The following is a 22,007-nucleotide window of genomic DNA, read 5'->3' as shown; positions in this document are numbered from 1 at the left end:
ACTAATAGGGTGGTTTCCTATTATTTTTTTATTGCCTAAATCGAAATACTATTACTCCTGGAGTACACATTTCACGCTTTTAGATTTTTAAATGACGATATCTATTTTTCGCGATTAAATGAAAAGTGAAAAAAGCGAAAACGCGACGGCTAAGTATGAATGCTGGGAAAAGCCCGAGTGACGTCATCATGGTTCCCGCTGTCGCCGTGTGAGGTGTCCTTGGGGCGAGGGTATGTGCGCCGCTGCGATGCAGGCAGCTAGCAGGTAGCAGAGTACCCTGCTAGCTGGTAGCGCTTGGCTTACATAAGGATTATTAATACCTTAGCAAAGGAAACTATCCGACCCTAGGCAGTTTTAATATGGGATTATTAAGACATGTTTCCCTGAGTTCTGTGCCTCATGCATACATTGGTAATCTCAGACGATGTAAAACTCCTTACTACTCGTATAGCATCTAGGTCCCTGTGACGTCACGTGGAGTGGCATCACATGGGCGCCAATCTGGCCTTTTTCAAATGAGGTTAAAATTGACCATTAACATTCGTCTAAATTAGGATTTCTAAAACCAAATAATCTGTTTATTATGAATACACTAATGGTGGGTAACGAATCGCAATCAATGCCTTTCGTTTTCTTTGATGAAGGAAACTATCCTATTGATTCAGTTCTGATTTTTACTCCTTCGTTGGAACTCGCCGGATGGAAAAATTTAGGTTTCCTACTTTCCGAAAAACCAGTGCAACCCCCAGGGGAGAGGAGGGGTAAAACTACCGAAATTTTCGCACTTATAATTTTACTAATTCTTCCCAAACTATAAGTTTTACGTATCTAACTGATCACTACTGCAATACACAACAAACCATATTTCTATAATTTCCTATTTGAGTCCAAAATGAGATATTATCACGCACAGTAGTGGCTTCAAACACAGATATTATCACGAGGTGTAAATCTGTAATTTCACCACAGGTGCGTGTACAAACAATGTACGTACCCAAAAATCATTACAATACGAATGTATGCATTAGTATATTCGTCATTTAAATTTCGAATGGACCACTGATTCACCAATCAAAAGCAGCTGCAAGAAAATATGAACCACAAAACTCATTGAAAAAACACATCGATGGCCATCCACAGGTCCCAATGACTCATGCACGATTGCAGTGTCTCGCGATTTTTAGTGTTGGGGGGCGTTACTGACGACTTTTCCACGATTTATAGTGGTATTCATGGGATATTAGTTCATGCAAACACTGAAAAAAAATACTGTATTTATAAATTTCGCTAATACTGCGTAAAATGGAATTCGCTCAAAATTAAAGAGTCCAAATACCTAATCACATAAGATATAGTTAATTGTAATGTGGGTTGCGGCAATATAGGATATGCAAATTTATGGGAATGACAATAGGATGAGAGTAGAAAGCATCTTTAGGTTTAGGCAACTCCTCCTCTTTATAGTTGAATCTCTGGTCATTTTGTTTAAGATATTTAAGGCTCCTTTTTTTGCTTTGCTGTATGTTGATTTGAAAATTATTTTACTACAGGCCTATTATACTGTTCAGCAAGAGAAAGGCCACAGTCAATTTCATCATTCGGTTTAGCCAACGCATCCTCTGAACCGCTGAATTTTCAGTAATTCTGCTGACTTATTTTAGGCTCCTTTGTTTAATAAGCTTTATGTTGACTCAAACATTATTTTACAACAGGTCTGTAATATTGTTCAGCCAGAAAAAAAGGCCACAGCCAATTCCCTCAGGAGACCACAGTAAACACAGAGGTGACAAGAAAAAGCCTTTATTATCACGTGCTGTCATCTCCCATTAGCTGCGGTGGGCATCAGAATGCTATAACAATGATGGAGTCTTCTATTAATTTCATCAAATAATTAACCACACAATAGGCTTTCATCCAATGGAAAACACCGAAATACTTAATATATTGGTGATTTGAGGCTAAGTTTATCAGCAATTTAAGTAGAATGAGTGCATCCATAATTTTCAACATAGGACCTCTTGTTTTACTGCTAAGTCTTATTAGGGAAAAAATATGCTATTCTTCAGTTTGTAACCACCTGCAATGCTAGGGGTATCAACAGGCATGCTTAAGCTGCAGGCATTAGAGATCCAGAATGGGAGGTGAGACTGAGGATAGTGTGCTATAGACGGTAGGAAGGAAAATTTAAGTCTATTTGTCAGCTGCCTTGGGGCCTTAATCTTATAATTATGATCCCTCCTCCCCAGGTAACTTGGCCCTTTCAACCGCTTTGTTAGGTCCCTCCACACAGGATCACCACTGTAATATTCATCACAAAAATGGGCAGCATAAATCTGACATGATGAATTGTGATAAATGCCATAAAACATGAGTTTTAAGTTTATTTCTGACAAACTTAGACAATTACTGCAATACTTCTGAATATATAATGCCAAGGGATTTATATAAAATAATTACTGTATCTTTTCACCCATGCATGGAAAATATTAACGCATGCCAAAAATGTCACAAAATTACTTAAATAAGGTCATTAAAATATGTTTTACTTGACAAAATTGGTGAATATTTGAGGCCTAGCCACAAAATTGCCATTTTTATAAAAGTTTAAAGTTTTTTTTAAATTCTATTTATCACTCTCTTTGGCAATATTTCACTTTTATCAATTAAAATCAACAAGTTCTTGGACCACTTCTACCGTATTACAAAATAAATATTTTTTGCAGGTCCACTAAAGCTGCTGACAATTGTGACACAAAAAATGAGAAGTATTGTATTTCATCTAGGATCATCTCTCATAGCATTAGTGTCAGCAATTTCTATATCAGATGGAACGCTGGATAAGACACAAGAAGTGGCACAAGTACATGAAGTTAGGGAAGGGGATGTTGCAGTGCTGCCTTGCCCATCCCACGATGGACTCAACCGCTTTCTGTTCTGGCAAATTGACCCCAACATAATAATAGGACCAGAACATCCAGTAAACAAAACCAAATATAAATATGAAGTTCTAACTGGAACGCTGAAGATTCGGGTAAGTCTATAATTCAAAGTCCTGATCATGTTTTTGTCTAATTATAATAATAATTTTTAAACAATAATAATTTTTTAATAGAAATAAATTCATTGAATTACAAAAAATGAAATTCTTTTCACAACCTATTGCATGACATACTCTTTGATCGATGTTTATTTTTTATTGGGTATCAAGCTAAGCTTGTCATTAATTCACACAAGAGGATTCATACCTCCCACTCGACTGGTCTTTTTTGGAGACAGATTAATAACTGAAAAGTCCAATGTTCAGTGCTAATCCTACTACTTATCAGGTCATTTTTTAGGTGGGTGGCCGGAATGTTAGAATTGCTCATACTAGAGAAATGTGTTTAAATGTGTTGTCTGACAAGTCAATTGTAAGAAAGGACCATCTAGTCCAAATATTAGCCTGTAATAAAGACGACATTATTAATATTATTTAGAAATGTCTAGAACCAGCACTGATAATGGTCTACTTTATATACCCGGAACCGGTGCTGTAGTTGGGCCAGTATGGGCCTTTACGGCTTACCCCCTAAAAACCAAACTCGTTATGAGTGTACCGGTTAAACCACCTTTTTAAATCTGTAAAAAAATAGCCCTACTGTCAATTGTTCAATGGATTTCAGGAAAAATAAAAAATGATAACCTTATTTCTCCAAATATGGTCCCACTCTGAATATAGTCCCCCCCCCCCCCCTAATTTTGAGGCTTCATTTTTGGAAAAAAAATTAATAAATATGTTTGAATATAGTCCCACCTTCACTTTTATCATGGGCATTTTTGGAAAAAAAGGGGGGACTATATTCAGATAAATATGGTATTTACTTGTTCAGAGTTATCTCGTGGCACAACTTGGAACTAATGTAAGAGTTTGAGCTTGACATTTTAATTGCAGCCGGATGTATAATACATGTTCAGCAGTTGGCAATTTTTGGTGAGTATTGCCTAAATATTTTTCCCAACTATGGTACTGCCCTGAACATTTCAAGATGATAGCATAAGTTTGAAGTGAGTGATCTACCAAAACAAGACAGGTGGAACAGGAGTTATGTATACTCTTAAAAATGATTAACTACCATCTCCAGCAATAAATCTTTCTGATAAATATGTATTTGTTTTTCGGGTTAATGACTCATTGACGTTGACTCACTTTGGTGGACAACAGTTTCGAGCACATTCCATCTCCCGTCTTCGGGTCCAAATGATCTGCAGAGCCTCTATTCCTTATGTATAAGGCTAGTCAGATGCAGGCTGATTTGCTTGGTTTGAATCCCATTGTTGGAAGAGCTGTTTGAAAGATGAAGTTAAAAGATAGCCATCCTCCCCATTAAAGTTCTTGTGATTCCCTTTTTCTATTGCCTCCCTTATCAGTTGAGGGAAATTCTGATTTTCTCTGGCAATGATTTTTGACTCCTAGAATAGTATGACCTGCCCAGGATCTGACCATGCATGCTCCACAACTGTGGAGAGGCAAAATTTTTTTCTCTTTGATTGCATTACGATGTTCATCATCAACTTCGATATGGAGGACGCTATCCCTTAGCTTCATCTTTCAGACAGCTCTTCCAACTATAGGATTCAAACCGAGCAAATCAGTGCACGCCTGACTAGTCTTACAGGAAGCTCTGAAGGAATAGAAGCTCTGCAGATCATTTGAACCCGAAGATGGGAGCTGAAATGCGACTGTAACTGTCGTCCACCAAAATGAGTCAACAAGGAATTAATCCGAATAACAATTATGAATTTAATCATCACAAAAACCTCTGTTACCAATAAATCTTTCTCTTCAAATAGGATGTTAGACAAGAAGAAGCGGGAGTATACAGATGTGCATCCCAAAGCCTCAATGATCAGGTGTTCTCAATACGACCAGTACAGTTGGTGGTGAACAAAAACTGGGAGGAAGTATGGGAAGCAGATCATGAAGTGAGTGAACCACATTCAAATTGCATATGCACATTTCTGAATACAAGTGTCCACATGATCTAGGAATTGATAGAGCTGTGGGTACAGGTTCCAATTCAGCCTGAGCCTCTGAACTGGGGCGGTCACGGGTGATTGATGGCCCTCAGCTGGGGCTCATGGTGGAACCCTCCTTACTGAAATTTGGTATTCCTCTCCAGAAAATGTTGAGAAATGCCTATAAATCAATTTGGATGCTATTCTGGCTCTTAAAAACAAGATAAAAGTTAATGTAGTCCTAAAATACGTACTACGAAAAGTAAAAATTTAATGGCTTTCAAAATTTAATGAAATCTTATGGTTCTACATATTATCTACTTAGTGAATTTGTTCCTTGAAACTGCATTGAAATCTAAAAAAACCTCTGGAATACCCTTTTCTAAAAACCCTTTCAATCATATTTCTCTTATCTTCTGACACCTTTCTTTTATTTATTTTTCTATACAATCTTTTTACACTGAGTATATTGTAAATGAAGCAACTAATGAAAACTCAGAATTCTATAAATTGTAAAAAAAAAGCTTAGGTTCAAGTGATCTGAGTCTTCTATTATTACACCATTTATATACGCTTAACAAATGACATGAGCATTGTTGGAACCCCCTAAGCTCGGGGCCCACAGCGATTGCAGACCAGCCGACTTGGCCATGCCGCTTGTGCCTCTGAACAATAGTGCATAAAAAAACGCCAATTTTTTGTGCTATATAATTTTAGGTCCTTTCAGAGTTAATTTTATAACTCCAAGAAACTCTATAGCTTTTCAATGGTAGAAAATACTCCAAACAGACTCAAATTTGTGTTAAAACAATAATTATTCAATATGTTACCTTAATGATCATCAATTAGCAATCCAAAATGCAACTGAAAAATCAGCTAAACATAAAATATCAATTTTTATAGCATTAAAATGTCACTGGCCTCGAAGTACCATAATAATAACAATTATAATTATATGGAATATCACTAAATATATTTTTAATCTTATTTTTTGCCCCTCATTTCCGCAGACAAATCTTGTCAGAGGGTGGATAGCATTTCTTGTGGTTGGGATATTATTAGTTGGAGCTTACTTTGCATACCGCTACAGGAAGAGGCCGACGTCAAGATTCAGAGGTGAGTGTACCCAAAAAAAACTTTTTGCGAATAAAAATCCACACTTATAACCCATTTTTCATCCTTCTGGCTTCTCTTTAAAAAAAGATGTACCTATTTTGTGTAAAATTAGATAGAATTCTTTCCCAGCAAATTATTGGTGTGAACTCTCCTGGGGATTTACACCAGTTTAAATTGCTTTATATCACCAATGTTTCAACGGATGACTCATCCATCGTCATCATATGTATTGATATAATCAGAGCTGTGCAAAATGCAGACCGAGGAGTATTTGATATACAAAATATCACTCCAAATGTATTCAAAATGCAAAACACAAAATACCTTCGACCTTTGGATAGTTTGTTTTTCAAATATCTTTAGGACAAGGGGTCTGAACAAAATTACCAATTCAAATAGTGTAAATTAGATACCCAAGGGGGGAATAGCCCCCTCTAGCCTCTCTCTGGATCTGCCAATGAGCAAACCCAAGCCTTAAAATAAATTTCCAAAATTTCCACCATCAAAAGCTTTGATTATGCATAAAAAGCAGTTCCTGAATAAAGGAATGCAATGCTTATAGGATGCATATACATTCAATCATTAGAAACTAAATTTAAACAGTGAACATAACATTATACAGATGTAATTAAATACAAGTTAGTGGTTAAATTTTTTTTCACATCAATCCCCGTATACTCTCTCAAAGGAGAAAAATTTTGAGCTAGGATAAGTAAAAATGATGTTTAGGTAACTGCCATCTTATTACCACATGCATGAGAATCACGAAGAGTTGACAAAAAAGTCTGTAATCTTAGCTGCCACAATATTTGCAATGGATTCACTCACTTAGTGATTCAACCAAAAGATATCCCAAAAATTGGTTACAAATATTGGCTATCAAAAGCAAGGAATTCCTGAATAAAATTACCAGAATTTTCATTTTTCCTCAGCTTCATTGGAATTCCTACTTGATGGTCACCATGTGAAATTTTTTTTATATTTTAATTTTTAAGATTCATCAAATGTAATTTGAGGAGTAGTCTAAGAATTAAATTCTCTTCATATGAAACCTAGCGGGCAAAACTATAACTCTGAAAAGTAATAACGCTTAACTTCATGCAGCTATGCAAACCAAAATCAGGAAAATAAATTTTGGTTTGATGGATTACCATGGCTGCAGTACGTTGCTACCAAATTTATCATTAAACTTGTTACTTTTAATTAATGTCTTAGTAATGAAATGATGGCCCAATGGTGTGACTTAATCTTAATTTAACTAACTTGAACATTTTCTGATCTGCCACTTAGAGGTGCCCGTTGATGATCCGCATGAAGATGACATGGAACTAACCACTCCTTCCATTAACCTCTTCGGAGAAAGCAACACTTCATTGACTGTGGATACAGAAATGCCAAGAATTTTTAGATGCAATAACGGGAATGATTCAGCAGGCTCGAACGACATCTTGCTTCAAAAAATTACATGAGAGGAGTTAAGAAAAGCAAAAATTGCTGACTTTAAGTACGTGTTTTTCATGCTGAGCTAAATCCAGCTCTTGGAACTAAACAATATGAAGCTAAAACAATGAAGTGTTGAAGAATTGTGACATGTTCGCATAAGGCATTGGCTGGCTACATATTACTTAATAGTGATAACAATTCCTTGTAGTGATCTCATGGTGAAATAAGACAATTTAAATTTAGGCAGTGGATACATACATGAAGCATGAGAGATAAGAGTTCGGTCAGTTGTGAACACCAACAGCCTTATTATAGAAAAGACAGTTTTGATGTGAAAATAAGCAACCCAATGTTAGGAGTTGTAAGCAAATAAATATCATTGTCTGACAAGAGATTCTCAAAGGCAGTGATTCACATTACCAAATCTACAGGGCAAAAGAAAACAACTTATAGATAAATCTATATTCTAGATATTAAAAACTAAATACTCATTCACTCCGTTTCTTAAGTAGAATTGTGGATAAAATCAAAATTCATTTACCGATAAAACTGAATACAGGTTTCACTATGATAATCTTAAATGCAGAATCCAGATCTGGCCCAGTGCTTCGTTAGCATGGGAAAGGTTACATACACCAAGGATGAAGCTTGCTAAGGCAAATATAAATTTGCACCTGTGTGCGTGATTGCCTACAAAGTCACTTGTTTCATGCATCGCTTTGATGGGAAAGGTTATCAAATGCATAATCATTGAAAGAGTACAAAAAACCTGCAGTATTTGCAACGATGAAGATTGTGAAAGATTGATCCCATTACACATGGGAGCAAGAATACATAGCCCAAACAATATCCCGTGAAGAACAATCGATATGGATGTAAACATGAACGAATTTGGAGGCGATAAGGGTAGCAATAATACACCTTGAAATAGCATTAAAAAGTTTTTTCCTGTTTCCTAAGATACTTCTAAATCTTCCAGGCATTTTAAGCACAAGGAATTCCTATAGCTGAAATTTTCATAGATTTATATTCTCCCACATTTATTTTTTAATTACCTATGTGGACAGCTGATCCACACTGGTCCCATTACAGACTTATTTTGCGCTGCAAGGGAAATTACAAAATTCCCTACAGCATATTAAAAAATAGGAATGACGAATACAATTCTTCAATCCTGATTTTAGTATTGATTACATTTACAGTTTTCAACCCTTCATATTTTCTGGGAGTCCTTATATTTGTAAAGTTATTTCCTGAGTGCATCAATGACATAAGCATCTTTCATCCTACAATTTAAATATTGTTGCATTAAATATGTTTGTGCTTGTAGGTCTTCAAGAGCATGCAGAATAATTAATATTCCTCATCCCTTAGTAAATATTTGTTACTGCGTGCCTCATGTTTTAACGGAACTCATGAAAATTATTTAAAGAACAAATATGGAATTTCAATACTAGACAACATAAAAGGATGCCATGTTTCACATATTTATAGAATAAAAAATTAACAGTTCAGTCAGAATACAAATGTTCCAAAACTTTATGGTAAAATAGTTACATGAGTTCCAAACAATTCTTATGTCTGAAAATTGTCACCTGATTAATACTTTTCTAACTTTCTTTTAACTACATATATTTTTACACAACTCAAAACTCTAATGCCTAATCATTGTACTCCTAATTTATAAACAGTGCTCCTAACAAGGCATAGTAATGAGTTTTTATTGATGACCCAATTTTTTATTAAGCTTTTTCGTGCACCTATTAAACCCATCTCACATCCCCTATGGTGCTAAACCATAGCAAAACTGAAGACCATATTCACTCCTACTTTAAATAAAAATGGGAGCACAACATTCCTCCTAAACAAGAAAGGCATGCCATTTAAATCTAACAAAGACAGTTTACTGTACACACCTTTATGTTGTGCACAGAAAACTGTCTTTGTTATTGTTTTTAGATGTAGAGTTGTACATATTTAGATGTGCAATGTGTGTGATTGTTATCAAATTTTGTAAAATCATAATTACAATGGATATACCTCTAAACCGATATGTGGGTTAGTGAATTCCAAGTAATGAAACTTATTAAAATACTCAGAATCTTGTGATAAAATGTGTTCTTTGAACCAAGATAATTGACTAGCTATAGAAAATCTATAACCAACTTAATGCCAGGCCTAATTCAACACTCTAGTGGATATTAATTCACAGAAAAATAAATCATTAACTGTAAGGAAAAGGATTTCCACTTAAGATCTCAAGTTTAATTCATAGAAAAAATATTACTTCTTAATATGTGATGTATTTTATGTTAAGGGTAGCACATGTTTGAACTGTTCATATCAACCATCAGCAAGAATGTGGTGCAACCATAAATACCCAAAACTTTGCATGGAATTGATTATCTCTTGTATTTATTGGTACATTTTTTCATGGTAGTCTTTGTTTGTTAAGTGTGTGTGAAATTACAAATCACATTCATAGCACGCATGATGTCTGTGAAGCTTCTAGTACATAGCACTTGCACTTGTGTACTTGGTAACATTAGTAGTTCTGCCATAGAACTGGACATCAGCCTTAGAATGTTTTGTGGTTCTATGTTTACCATTTAAGCATGAATGTAAATACTTTTATTTTGACTAATAAAAATTAAAATGAAAATAAACTCATTGTTATTTACAAGTAATACAGGCGGTCCTCGACTTTCGTACACTCGACTTTCGTACAATTCGCACTTTCGTACGTTCAAAATTGACACCTTTTACTCGACTTTCGTACGCTAAATTCCGACTTTCGGACGCTGGTCCGTAATTTTTTTAAAATTCCCGCTATGTTTATTGCGCATCCCAACATTCAATTGTTTCAAATTGCAGTATCGGAAGTATATGCGAACAATATGAACGTATATAATGAAGGAAATTGTTGGTAATTGACTCTGATCTAGGTGATTTATTTGGGAGAGAGACTGCCTGCTATAGGCTCCTTTATCAAGAGAAGAGGAAAGCCTTCATTGAAGATATTTTTCAAAAGAAGTTGACTAGACATCATCGAATAGCTTTCAATAAAACTATAGTAAGACCTTCTTTCTAATTGTGTTTTTTTTTTTTGAGTGCTGTGTAATTCATGTAAACCTTCAGCAACGATATTGCACGAAATATCACCCGAATTCCGTTTGTCTTTTGTCTTTTTTGAATAACATGCGGAATATACGCGATCACGAATGTCACCTGCCAAATATCGAATTTTGGTGTAAAAATTAAAAGGTATCCAGAGTGCGGGTTCAACGAAAACATTTTTTTATGCTACTTGATATGTCCTTTTCTATAGTGGACGTAATAAGTGGAATGTCAACTTAAATGCCAAGAGGAAGTTTCACTCGATAGCCAACGGAGTTCTTGTTTTTTAAACATATATTTGCATTTTCTGCGTATTTTCGAAATAAATTAGATGATTTGAGGAGTTTTATTAATATATTATTAAAATTAAGTCAATTGAAATTAACTCCGTGAAAAAAAGGTTTTAGTACGTAAATTCCGCTCTTTTGGAACGTAACCCCTAATTAGTATGGAAGTCAATGGTTCGACTTTCGTACAATTCGACTTTCGTACAAGTTTTCGGGAACGCATTGTGTACGAAAGTCGGGGACCGCCTGTACTTAATTTCATGGTACTCTACATGTGTTCGCTGGAGCTCTCGAGAAATAGGTGCACACACAATTCCTTAGACAAAACTGCTTTATCCTACCAGTTGTTTCTCACTTATAATCCTTGCAACCAAATTCATTCCCATCCTTCCTCATCCAACTACAACACTCCTGTCTCATTACCAAATTTATTATACTAAACACATATCCTTCATACATTCATCTGTGGAAATGTGAAGAACCTGAATGCGGAATGAACCTTGACACACTAGGAATAAGAGAAATTATAAGTCCCAAAGAAAGAGTCTTCGTGGGTGGAAGCTACAAGATTAAATAAAATTTGAGGATCATCGAACTGTACTCAGAGGAGGCAATGCTGGAGGTGATCAGAAAAAGCAATGGAATGTGTGTGTGAAAAGATTCCTGAAGTGTAATTTAAGAATGGCTAAGGTTAAGAGAGACAAAACAAGTCGATATCATTGTGGTGAAAGTTCACTTACCTATGACAGTTTATAATAATAATATAATTTATGGGTATAAAGAACCCATTTTAGAATCCTACATTTCTTGAGAAACTATGCATAAATAGCTATTCCAAACATTGTTTAAAGGCCTGGTTACACTGTGTATTAACACGTACAAGTTAATGTACGTTTGCGTGAATGATTTTGGTGGACCGGAACGGAACATGTACGAATGCATGAACCAAATTAGAACAGGTTCTATTTTCCGTTCATGCATTCGCACAAGTTGGGTGGTTACACGGTGCATTTTGGCGTTCATTCTCGCGTTCATACATTTAGACATTAACCCGTACGTGTTAATGTATCGTGTAACCAGACCTTAAGAGTTAGAAAAGAAAATTAAAAAACACACAAAGAATTCCTATATGAAAATTGGATTCATAGTATGTAATCTTATAACACCTTGTTCACAACTTCTACACCACATTTTTCAGAAAACCCCTTGAGTCCATCATATATGTATGTACAGTAAAACCTCTATGTAGTGAACCTCTTTACATCATAAACCTCCATACATCATACCACCCCTACGGTCCCGTCTGATTTACATGTAAATTTACAGGCAAACCTCTTTGTAGTGAACCTCTTTATATCATGAAACCTCCACTTATCATACCAAGGAGATACCCCCGAGATGGCCTAACTACCTCCACAAATAGTACCGAGACAACAAGAGGCCATTAATGCAGCCACGATAACGTTCATGGAATGATATTTTCAGCAGTAAATGTTTCATTTTTTTTCTTATATACCTTTAATATGCTGTAATTTTCATGCTGTAATCATTAGTTGTGGCCATTTTGTTCAATATGAGAGCATACCTTACAGTAAATAAGAAAAAAAGGTATCCAACAATCCAATTCATTTTAAGCGACTATTGAATTGAGAGAGATCACATCATTTTCTCTCGAATTATGGTAAAAATCATGCGATAGCACTCGCTTTCTGTAATTATTAAATAAGAAATATATGTTCAATGACGCATGCATGTTTGTTTAAACACATAAATATAATGGTTTAAAATACAGTAGTGCCTTTCGTTTCCAAAGAATATGAAAAAATGGTGCCTATCACTAAAACCTCTCTGTAGTGAACCTCCATACATCAAATTGCCCAAATTTTGGTCCCCTCCATTACGATGTAAAGAGGTTTTACTGTATCTTAATAACAGCAAAAAAAGGAATAACTGGTAGTGTGATGAGAAATACTAATTATGTATAGTATGAGGATGAGAAAATGGAAGAAATCCAAAAACATATCACCTAGGCAATAAAACTAGTAAGAGTACATAGAAGAAAATCTTATTTTAGGAGATTGTTATGCTGTTGCTGCAAAAACACAAAATAAAAGAATAACTGGAAAATATAGCTTGTGAAACCAAAATGAAAGAGGAAAAAAGACTAACAGAGTTCAGACATAAACTCATAATTGAGAAATCACCTCAAATGAATGCACACTTGGATCTAAACTCAACAGGAGAAATACCAAGGGACATAATGAAGAACATCCTTATTTCTTAGAGAGCTTAAAACTGTGAAGATTTTCAGACCATAACACAACAAAATATCCATCAAAGAACATGGAATGTGATCTCAACATCCTCAATTGTGATGTGAAAGCTGAACATCAATGGTAGTAATGCTGAAAACCTTGTCAAAGATCCAAAGAGATGGGCTCAGTTTACTGCATTGCTTTGCCGGAATGGGGTAATTAATAGTACATAGTAACCAAGCACAGCATGGTTTCCTGGGTTGAGATTCTATTCACACACAGAAGAAAACTCAGTCACACACTTTGCATGCTCCACTCCAGGAGAACAAGGTTGAACTCGAGCGACTACTTCGGTTCCTTAGCATCGCTCTAAGTTTGAGCATGTTCCCCTGAAGTAGAGCTCATAGTGTATGTGAGCGACTGTTCTTACGTGGGTGTGAATGGAATTTCAATCGATTTATTTAGTGGTAAACAATGGTGCTGGGATACAGAGTAGTATGAATAGAAAATGTAGCAATTGCTATGGGACAAGACAGCAATGTTAACTTAATACCTAATAATGTTAAATATTTTGGGGTAGGTATGTATATGTAATAAGCCAGACATTTTTCCAGTAAGCAACAAATATGATCACTATTTACTGAGTAGCATAGAAGTTTATTAAGTTTTTAAACGACCGATGAAAGAAATGGCCGTGATGCCAATTGAGACAAAATCCTCATTCTTCAAGGAAATGTATGTTAGCCTCATTTTTGTATAAGAGATGCCCAAAAAAATGCAGCCACCAAACCTAGAAAAGGTCACATCAGAATGCCCATCTTTTTATGCAGAGAAATTTTTTCATTCTAGCTCAATGGTAAAAACTGGTTTTAGCAACAAATAAATGGCTAAGTTCAACAAACTTCATCATATCATATAATTGCTAGGTAAGACATTGAAATTGTATGGGTGTCTTTGAATATCATATGCAACAATGACCCACATTACATCATATTGAAAAATGAGAGATGCTCAATAAATTAAACACCATTTTGAAAATAACCACTCCACTACTTGAAAATTTGTTTACTAAAAAAGTATTTACCATGTATCCCGATTTGAAAACTTCAGCTATCAAAGCTTATGTCAGATCGAATCCAGTTTCAAAGCAGTTAGAATTAGGTACCTAATACCAAGACCAAAAAGAAATAATGATTAACTCAACAAATCTGCATTAAATAATGGGACTTCGCAAAGTCAAATTAATGAATGAATGAGTAAAAACAGGCTGAATATGACCATACTCGGACTATCCCATCAATCCTGTCAGTTATGATCAAATTTTAGGCACTTTAAGTTGTACAATCTTGATAAAATTTGGCAGACATCAGAAAAGATTATAAGTTTTATATAATGTAAGCAAAATTATATTATTCAACCTTTTGACCACATAGTGTGTGGATGCAAATGCAAAATTTGAATCCCACAATTATGACGTTTCCATGTTAAAATTTTCGAGATAGTTAAAAGGTCTGATATTCTTGGTCAAAATGTGATTTCCCAAACCCATGAGGATGGATAAACAATGGAACTACTCAGCCAATTCGACCAATTCCCTGTTAATGTCACAGGGGTGGAGACCACTGAGGTCAAAGAGGTGGCAAGAGAGAAGTTTGGCTACCAAGGTGCTAGCTATCCAGATACTCCACCCCACACTGCAGTAACCTTTGACCTCTGTCCATCCAAACTTCTCTTTTGCCACCCCTTTGGCCCCATTGGTGACAACCCCTATGACCTTACTAGGACTACTGTTGGATTTTTTACTGGTAGAAGTACATACTTCAATTATTTTTCCCATGCCCATAAATAGTTAGGCATGCTAGTTGCCCAAATAGTGCAAGGAAATCTCAGTGGCATTTGACAAATATGATCCCTGAAGGTCAACAAGTTAACAATACAGATTTGTGTACTGTACCATTGACTTGTCATCATCATCACTGGTCAACAATCCTAAGATTGGTTTGATGCAGCTCTCCACTCAATTCTCCTATGAGACAATCTTTTCACACCTACGTATTTCTTCTCTTTCACATCCTTCTTTACTTGTTCCATATATTTTGTTCTAGGTCTTCCTTTTCCGTTCTTGCCTTCCACTTGTCCCTCGACGATTGTCTTCACCAGGCCATCATGTCTCAAGATGTGGCCTACAAGGTTGTTCCGTCTTCTTGTTAAGGTTTTCATCAGGCTTCATTATAGACCAATAGCTGTCATATCTGTATTCTCCAAAATAATTGAGAAATTGTTTCATATTCGGGTATTCAACTACTTGAAATTGCATAAAATCATATGTAACTGAAAATCAGCATGGCTTCCAAATAGGAAAATCAACCAGCTCTGCGACCTACGAGCTCTTAAACAATGCTCTCCATAGCTTAAATAGTAAACTTCTCACTGCAGGCATATTTTTTGATTCGAGCAAAGCTTTTGATCTCATAGATCACAACATTTTAAAATACAAACTTCAAAATGTAGGAATTTCCGGAATAGCACTTGAGTGGATTATAATAATAATAATTATCATATCTAAGTGACAGAAAACAAATTGTGAATTACTCTTACAGGGACTCCTATAGGAAACAAACTACTAAATCTTATCCTCTAATCAAAAACTCCGGTGTCCCCCAAGGATCCATATTAGGACCTCTATTGTTCATCCTCTTTATAAATGACCTCCCAAATCACCTATCACACTGCAAAATCACCCTTTATGCAGATGATACAGCTGCCATTGTCTCAGCTGATTCCCTAAATAAATTAATTGAATACACCAACACCACCATACATGAAATGCACCAATGGTGCAAAAGTAACAATCTTGTAGTAAACAAAGAAAAAACACAGCTCATACAATTTATAAGTAAAAACTACAAAAAAAGTAATCCTTTAACAGGCAACAATGTCTCTCATTTAAACAAGGCAACCACCATTAAGTTCTTGGGCCTCCATATAACAGAAAACCTGGACTGGTCTCCCCATGTTCTTGAAACTGTGAAAAAAATATATGTTGGTATCTTCACGGTTCGAAAGCTAGCTCCTGTTGTGTCCATTGACATACTAAAAATGATATACTATGCGAAAGTGCAATCATATATTTTGTGTGGCATGATGTTCTGGGGAAATTCAAGTAGAGCCAGCAAAGCATTCTCTGCCCAGAAACAAGCTGTTAAAAGCATGTTCCAAGTCCCAATCCGTACCCCAGGAAAACCGCTATTTACCAAAGCCCGTATACTTACTCTGCCCTGTATCTATATCCTATCCTGTGTTTGTTTTGTCAAAGAAAATCCTGATAAATTTCCACTCCGTATTCCATGAACACTCGAGTGTGCGGGTGGATCCACCCGCTCCAAAAATGACATACACACTAGTCAGCATTCATATTCCCTATTTGCAAAAGGAGCTCACTACTCTGCCTCAAAACTTTACAATAAACTACCTAACAGCATTCTAGCTATTAACTCTTCTGATGCGTTCAAAAGGATACTCAAAGAGTTACTAATTAATAAATGTTATTATGATATAAAAGACTTTTTAAATGATTATACTTTTGTTAAATAATTATGGTGTATCTTTGTGTATTGCTTTTAAAATTGAAATTCAAACTAAATAATTGAGAAATTATGCGGTATATCGTTGTATATGTACCTGAAACATTGTAACTTATGTCTTTGTCCCATCTGTATGCTTTTGACGAAACCAAGCATGTATATGCCAACGGTGAAATAAATATATGTATTACCATTCTCTTCTCTCCTACTCTTCTTAGGACTTCCTCATTATTAACTCCATCGATCGATTATTTTATTACTTGTTTACACTTGATTAATGACTTGTGCACGCTCGAAAACATAAAAGAAAACATTTTGACCGAAAAATTCACTATTTTCCATCTCGAAATTTTTAAATGAAAAACCCACATGTGGGAATCAAATTTTGCATTTGGACCCACACTATGAGGTCAAAATTAGATGACAATATACAAAGCTTACATCATGTCTGATGTATGTGCCAAATGTCATCAAGATAGCACAACTATAAGTGCCTAAAATTAGAGATCAAAACGGATACCAGATTAATGAGACAGCCTGTATATAACAGAGTACAATAGGGTAGTGTCCTTCATCAAAGAAAACAAAAGGCATTGATTGTGATTTGTTACCCAACATCAGTGTACTCTTAATATACAAATTATTTGGTTTTAGAAATCCCAGTTTAGACGAATGTTAATGGTCAATTTTAACCTCATTTGAAAAAGGCCAGATTGGCACCCATGCGATGCCACTTCACGTGACGTCAAAGGGACCTAGATTCTATATGAGTAGATAGGAGTTTTACATCGTATGAGATTACCATGCATACATGAAGTGCAGAGCTCAGGGAAACATCTCTTAATAATCACCTATTAAAATTGCCTTTTGTCTGAAAGTTTCCTTCGTTTGATAAGGTATTAATAATCCTTATTTAAGCCAAGCGCTACCTTCTAGCAGGGTACTCTGCTACCGGCTAGCAGCCAGCAACACAGCGGCGCACAACATCCTCGCCCCAAGGTCACCTCACACGGCGAAAGCGGGATCCAGAATGATGTCACACGGGCTTTTCCCAGCATTTATACTCAGCCATCGCATTTTCATGCGCTTGAAAATTTACACTTTTCATTTAATCGCAAAAAATAGATATCAACATTAAAAAATATAAAATTGTGAAATGCGTTCTCCAGGAGTAATTATCTTTTGATTTAGGCAATAAAAAAATAATAGGAAATCACCCTATTAACACTAGACGTTGGTTACAAAATTTTAAGTTTCAAAGTTCAAATATGTTTGTGTTCACATTCTATGACTTGTTTTCATCAGCTTCTACATCATCATATATTACACCTAAGGGGAAAACTGATTTATGTATTTCCAAGTACCTGTTCATTCAATCAGATATATATCTATCTTTACCCCTTCCACTTCAATTTATTTTCAGAATACATATCATGCTCCTATCCTCTATTTATTTGGTTCTATTTAAATGGAATTGTAGGAAATGAAATGATATTATGTAGTTTGTAATCAACGTGGATAAGTGAAATAAAAAGTGATTTTTAATTCACATTGTTAAGTATCTAGTTAAATACATGGAGAACACAGCTATTGCTACTTGTATATAAATAATTTTATTAGTTCCAATCCATCATATTTCATGAAATATGAGTTCTTTATGCACATTATGGATGTTTTAACATAGCTTAACTTTTAAAATACAACTATTTTTCCCCTTATTAGTACTAAAATTTGGAGAATCTGATGATGCGCAAGAGGTTAATGCATTGTCACTTCATTATGAAATGTAAATTTTACACAATTGTTTTCTCTGATCCATTTCCAGAGATACCAGATGAAGATGTTCCAGAGGACAGCCTGACAGGAGTAGAATTAACAGCACCTTCAACAAGCCTCATTGGTGGTGATGGTGACAATACATCGTTGGTGGATACAGATTTCCCTAAGTCTTTCAATGCTATGTATAAGCCAGTCGGAGGAGTCGAAGCAAGACTTTGAATGTTCAACAATTTAGCATCCACATACTTCAAAAGCTTTAATTGACTCGAAGGCATTAAGCGTGTGATGGTGAAAGTGGTGTGCATATGTGTACGAATATTTGAGTGTGAAAGTCCTGCAACCTCTGTGGGAAGACATGCATATTTTTAAGTGGCCATGAGTGAACTGCAATGGATTAGCCTAATAACATGTTTCCTCAGGTCTATACTCTGCAACACAGATAAGTGGCAAAAATATGCCATTCCTAGTCAGTTATAGACGAAGAACAATACCGAAAGTGTAAACACTGGCTTACTTCATGGATCCTTAGGACAAACAGCATAAATTTATCCACGCAATTAGAGTTGAACCACATGTACATATACTCAATGATGTAATGCTAGTTCAATTTGAACTCTACTTGATATTCTAAGTCTGGAATTCATCACTTTATTTTTAAGTATAGGAATGATATATGAGAAGGGGTAATTGAAACTTTTGAGTGGACATTTAAATGCCCAATGCACTGATGGGTGGACATTTAACTCTCCCAAATTGGGCTAGCCACATGTATACATGATTGCAAGAATTAAGTCACACTTTTCCTGCACACACGTGTTATGAGCACTCAAAAAGTTAGTCTAGCATAATGCTACAACTTTCTGTCTTATTCAAACAGAAATAACTTTATTACAGAGAGATATAAGCACTCTTGTTTCCTGTTGAAAAATTTAGGACACCAACTTACAACTATTAGATAAACCCTGAGACTAGATGTTATATTTTTTCACAGTGAGAAGTAGGAATTGCACTTCATCAATGATTGTGAAAGACGTCGATGATTAGAATAAATAAGTGAATCGTGATGAAACTTACAATTTCACAAGAAGACACTGAAAATGTTTATCATTCCCAGATGTGACATCATAGGACAACTTATAAAGGGAACTGATTAATTTGAAGCATGTGCAGAGCTGATAGATAATGAAATCAACACCGGCAAGAAATCAAGAGATTATTGGCAAAACATTTACGTAGTGTTGCTTTCCAAAAACTTGGACTAGTCACCCATCTTTTAAGATTTTGCTTTTCACCAATACATTACATGAAAGCATTGTAAGTTTTTTATAACACATGAAAATTTTTTGATTATAAATTGAAAATTCCTAGTGCTGCTTTGTGAGGGAAGCTTCTTTCCCATTCCAACACCCTTGCCCATGGATCAAATAACAATAAATGTAACTTAGAAATATTAAATTGAAAAATTATACTTTCAGAAATCATATGCATTTGAGAAAATATTCAGATTCACATTAATGACATGACCTAACTAAACACAAGGCTCTGGACTGAAGGTATGGCTGATTGGGTGGGGCAGTACTGGGCCAAAGTAAGGGATGATATATACATGAAAACTAAGGATGGACGAATCCAGGATTTTATTTCGGATCCGGATCAGATACTTGATTTCAGGTGTAGAACCTTTGGATATTTTCGGATCCAAATGCATTTTTAATTGCCTGCTATAAAACGAAGTAATTATTCAAGTTTCTTCTGGGTAAATGCGATCAAAGGAATGCTACTTAGATTTTCATGCAAATTTTAATATTTTAACTGATTAAAAATCATTTTTATAAGCTTCCAAGTTATTTGACAGTAATCAAATGTTCCTCAAGCATGTTTCCCCGAATTTTGCCAATTCCTCATCGCATGCTGACCTGGGTTTCACCCGCAAATGCTTTTGTTGTGATGAGGTGGATTTTGCACTTTCTCGTGATAGTTTCACACCACAGTGCAAGCACATGGCGTACGTTGAGCTCTCCTTATCTCAATAAAAATGTTTCCACGCAATGAAACACATTTGTATCAATATATCACTAAATTAAATTGCAACTGCACAATCTGCGACATAATTGACAATGTTTAGAACAACTCTGACTCCCCCTGCGACGAGGTGTGGGTACAGAACGAGACGATCACTCAGCGATCTCGAGAGGAGGGGGTGGGTAGCTGAAGTGCATATAGGAGTGGTGGAGGGGAAGGAGCATGATCCCTCCATCTTTCAAGCAATTAGACTATGAATGCGGGAGTTAAGGATGAACATGTTAGATCTTCCTCTTTTATGACGTCGTTGCCTTCAAAGCGAAGCCGGGCGAGCTATGCGATATATGCAGTTGGCGTTTCCAGTCCGTCTCTACTTGTTTGAAGGGGATAATTCTATGCTTGTTTTTTTGAAAATTGTGCTGTTTAGACAATGCTGAATATTAGTATGGTCTAATTGTAACTACAACACTCAGTGGCAATCAATTAGGCCTGAAAAAAAAACAAGAATATCGTCAGATAATCGTCGTGTTTGGTCACATTCTTTTTTAAATTACATGCATGTCATCCAATTGCCAAAAATATCAAGACATCTTCAGACCCAAAAAGTCATTTGAAATTTTGTTGCATAACCCTTACGAGAGATTTTAAATAAAACGGTTCATGAGTGGGACAAGCATCGTAGTGTGGCGGTGCATGTGAAGAGAGGATCAGAACTCTTTCTACTCTCTCTTTGGGACATTGCATTAACTGAAGCATTAATTTAAAATTTCAGATCCAGATCTGATGTCTTCAGCGAATTTGGAACCGAAGTATCCGGTGAAGGGCAATATCCACGGATATTTGAATCTGAGGTATCTGATTGGACCATCCCTAATGAAAACTACACCCCTTGACATTCATTAATTTTAATTATAGATTTTATACATGAGGTACCAATTTTCACAGAGCAGCTTGCAATAAAATCCTAGCCTTTTTTTTATCATCAAATAATTATACAGTAAAAAAATTATTCATTCTATGAAAGACGTGTACGGTAATGAATTCACTGGTCTGTGATGCTAAAATGATTTCTTAGCCAAGAATGATAGAAACCATTGTAATATGGTAATATGGTAAGACCAGAATACCTAGGCTGTTTAATAGAAACAGGCATAGGCGGATCCAGGGGGGGGGGCACGGGGGCACGTGCCCCCCCCAGACACTCAAAAATATGCAAGATTTTTAATATGGTCCCATTATCATTGCATTCGTTTTGTATAACGAGGTATCCTTGTGCCCCACCCAGAACAAAATCCTGGATACGGCCTTGCTTGTGCCCCTCCCAGAAAAAAATCCTGGATCCGCCCCTGGAAACAGGCTCACATTTCATTTCATTATAATCACTAAAGCAATCAAGATTTTTGACAGCA

At 35.7% G+C, this 22,007-nt stretch overlaps 1 protein-coding gene across 3 annotated transcripts in view; it reads left to right on the top strand.

The window, feature by feature from the left end:
* Nucleotides 1–20,031, top strand: part of LOC124162057 — a 41,709-nt gene extending 21,678 nt beyond the window's left edge. The window contains exons 1-5 of one of the 3 annotated variants that reach the window (XM_046538407.1): nt 2,120–2,141; nt 2,724–3,031; nt 4,831–4,962; nt 6,006–6,111; nt 7,402–9,622. In XM_046538407.1, coding sequence (XP_046394363.1) covers nt 2,135–2,141; nt 2,724–3,031; nt 4,831–4,962; nt 6,006–6,111; nt 7,402–7,580 — 732 coding nt within the window. In that variant the 5' untranslated portion in view covers nt 2,120–2,134 and the 3' untranslated portion in view covers nt 7,581–9,622. Of the gene's footprint in view, nt 1–2,119; nt 2,142–2,723; nt 3,032–4,830; nt 4,963–6,005; nt 6,112–7,401; nt 9,623–18,622 lie in introns of those variants that run through there. The other 2 variants (XM_046538406.1, XM_046538405.1) reach the window with 2 other exon arrangements.
* Nucleotides 20,032–22,007: the final 1,976 nt, after the last annotated feature.

The sequence above is a fragment of the Ischnura elegans genome, chromosome 7, assembly GCF_921293095.1.
Source record: "Ischnura elegans chromosome 7, ioIscEleg1.1, whole genome shotgun sequence".
NCBI classification, from domain to species: Eukaryota; Metazoa; Arthropoda; class Insecta; order Odonata; family Coenagrionidae; genus Ischnura; species Ischnura elegans.
Note: the sequence above shows the minus strand (reverse complement) of the source record. Positions and strands in the feature narration are given on the sequence as shown.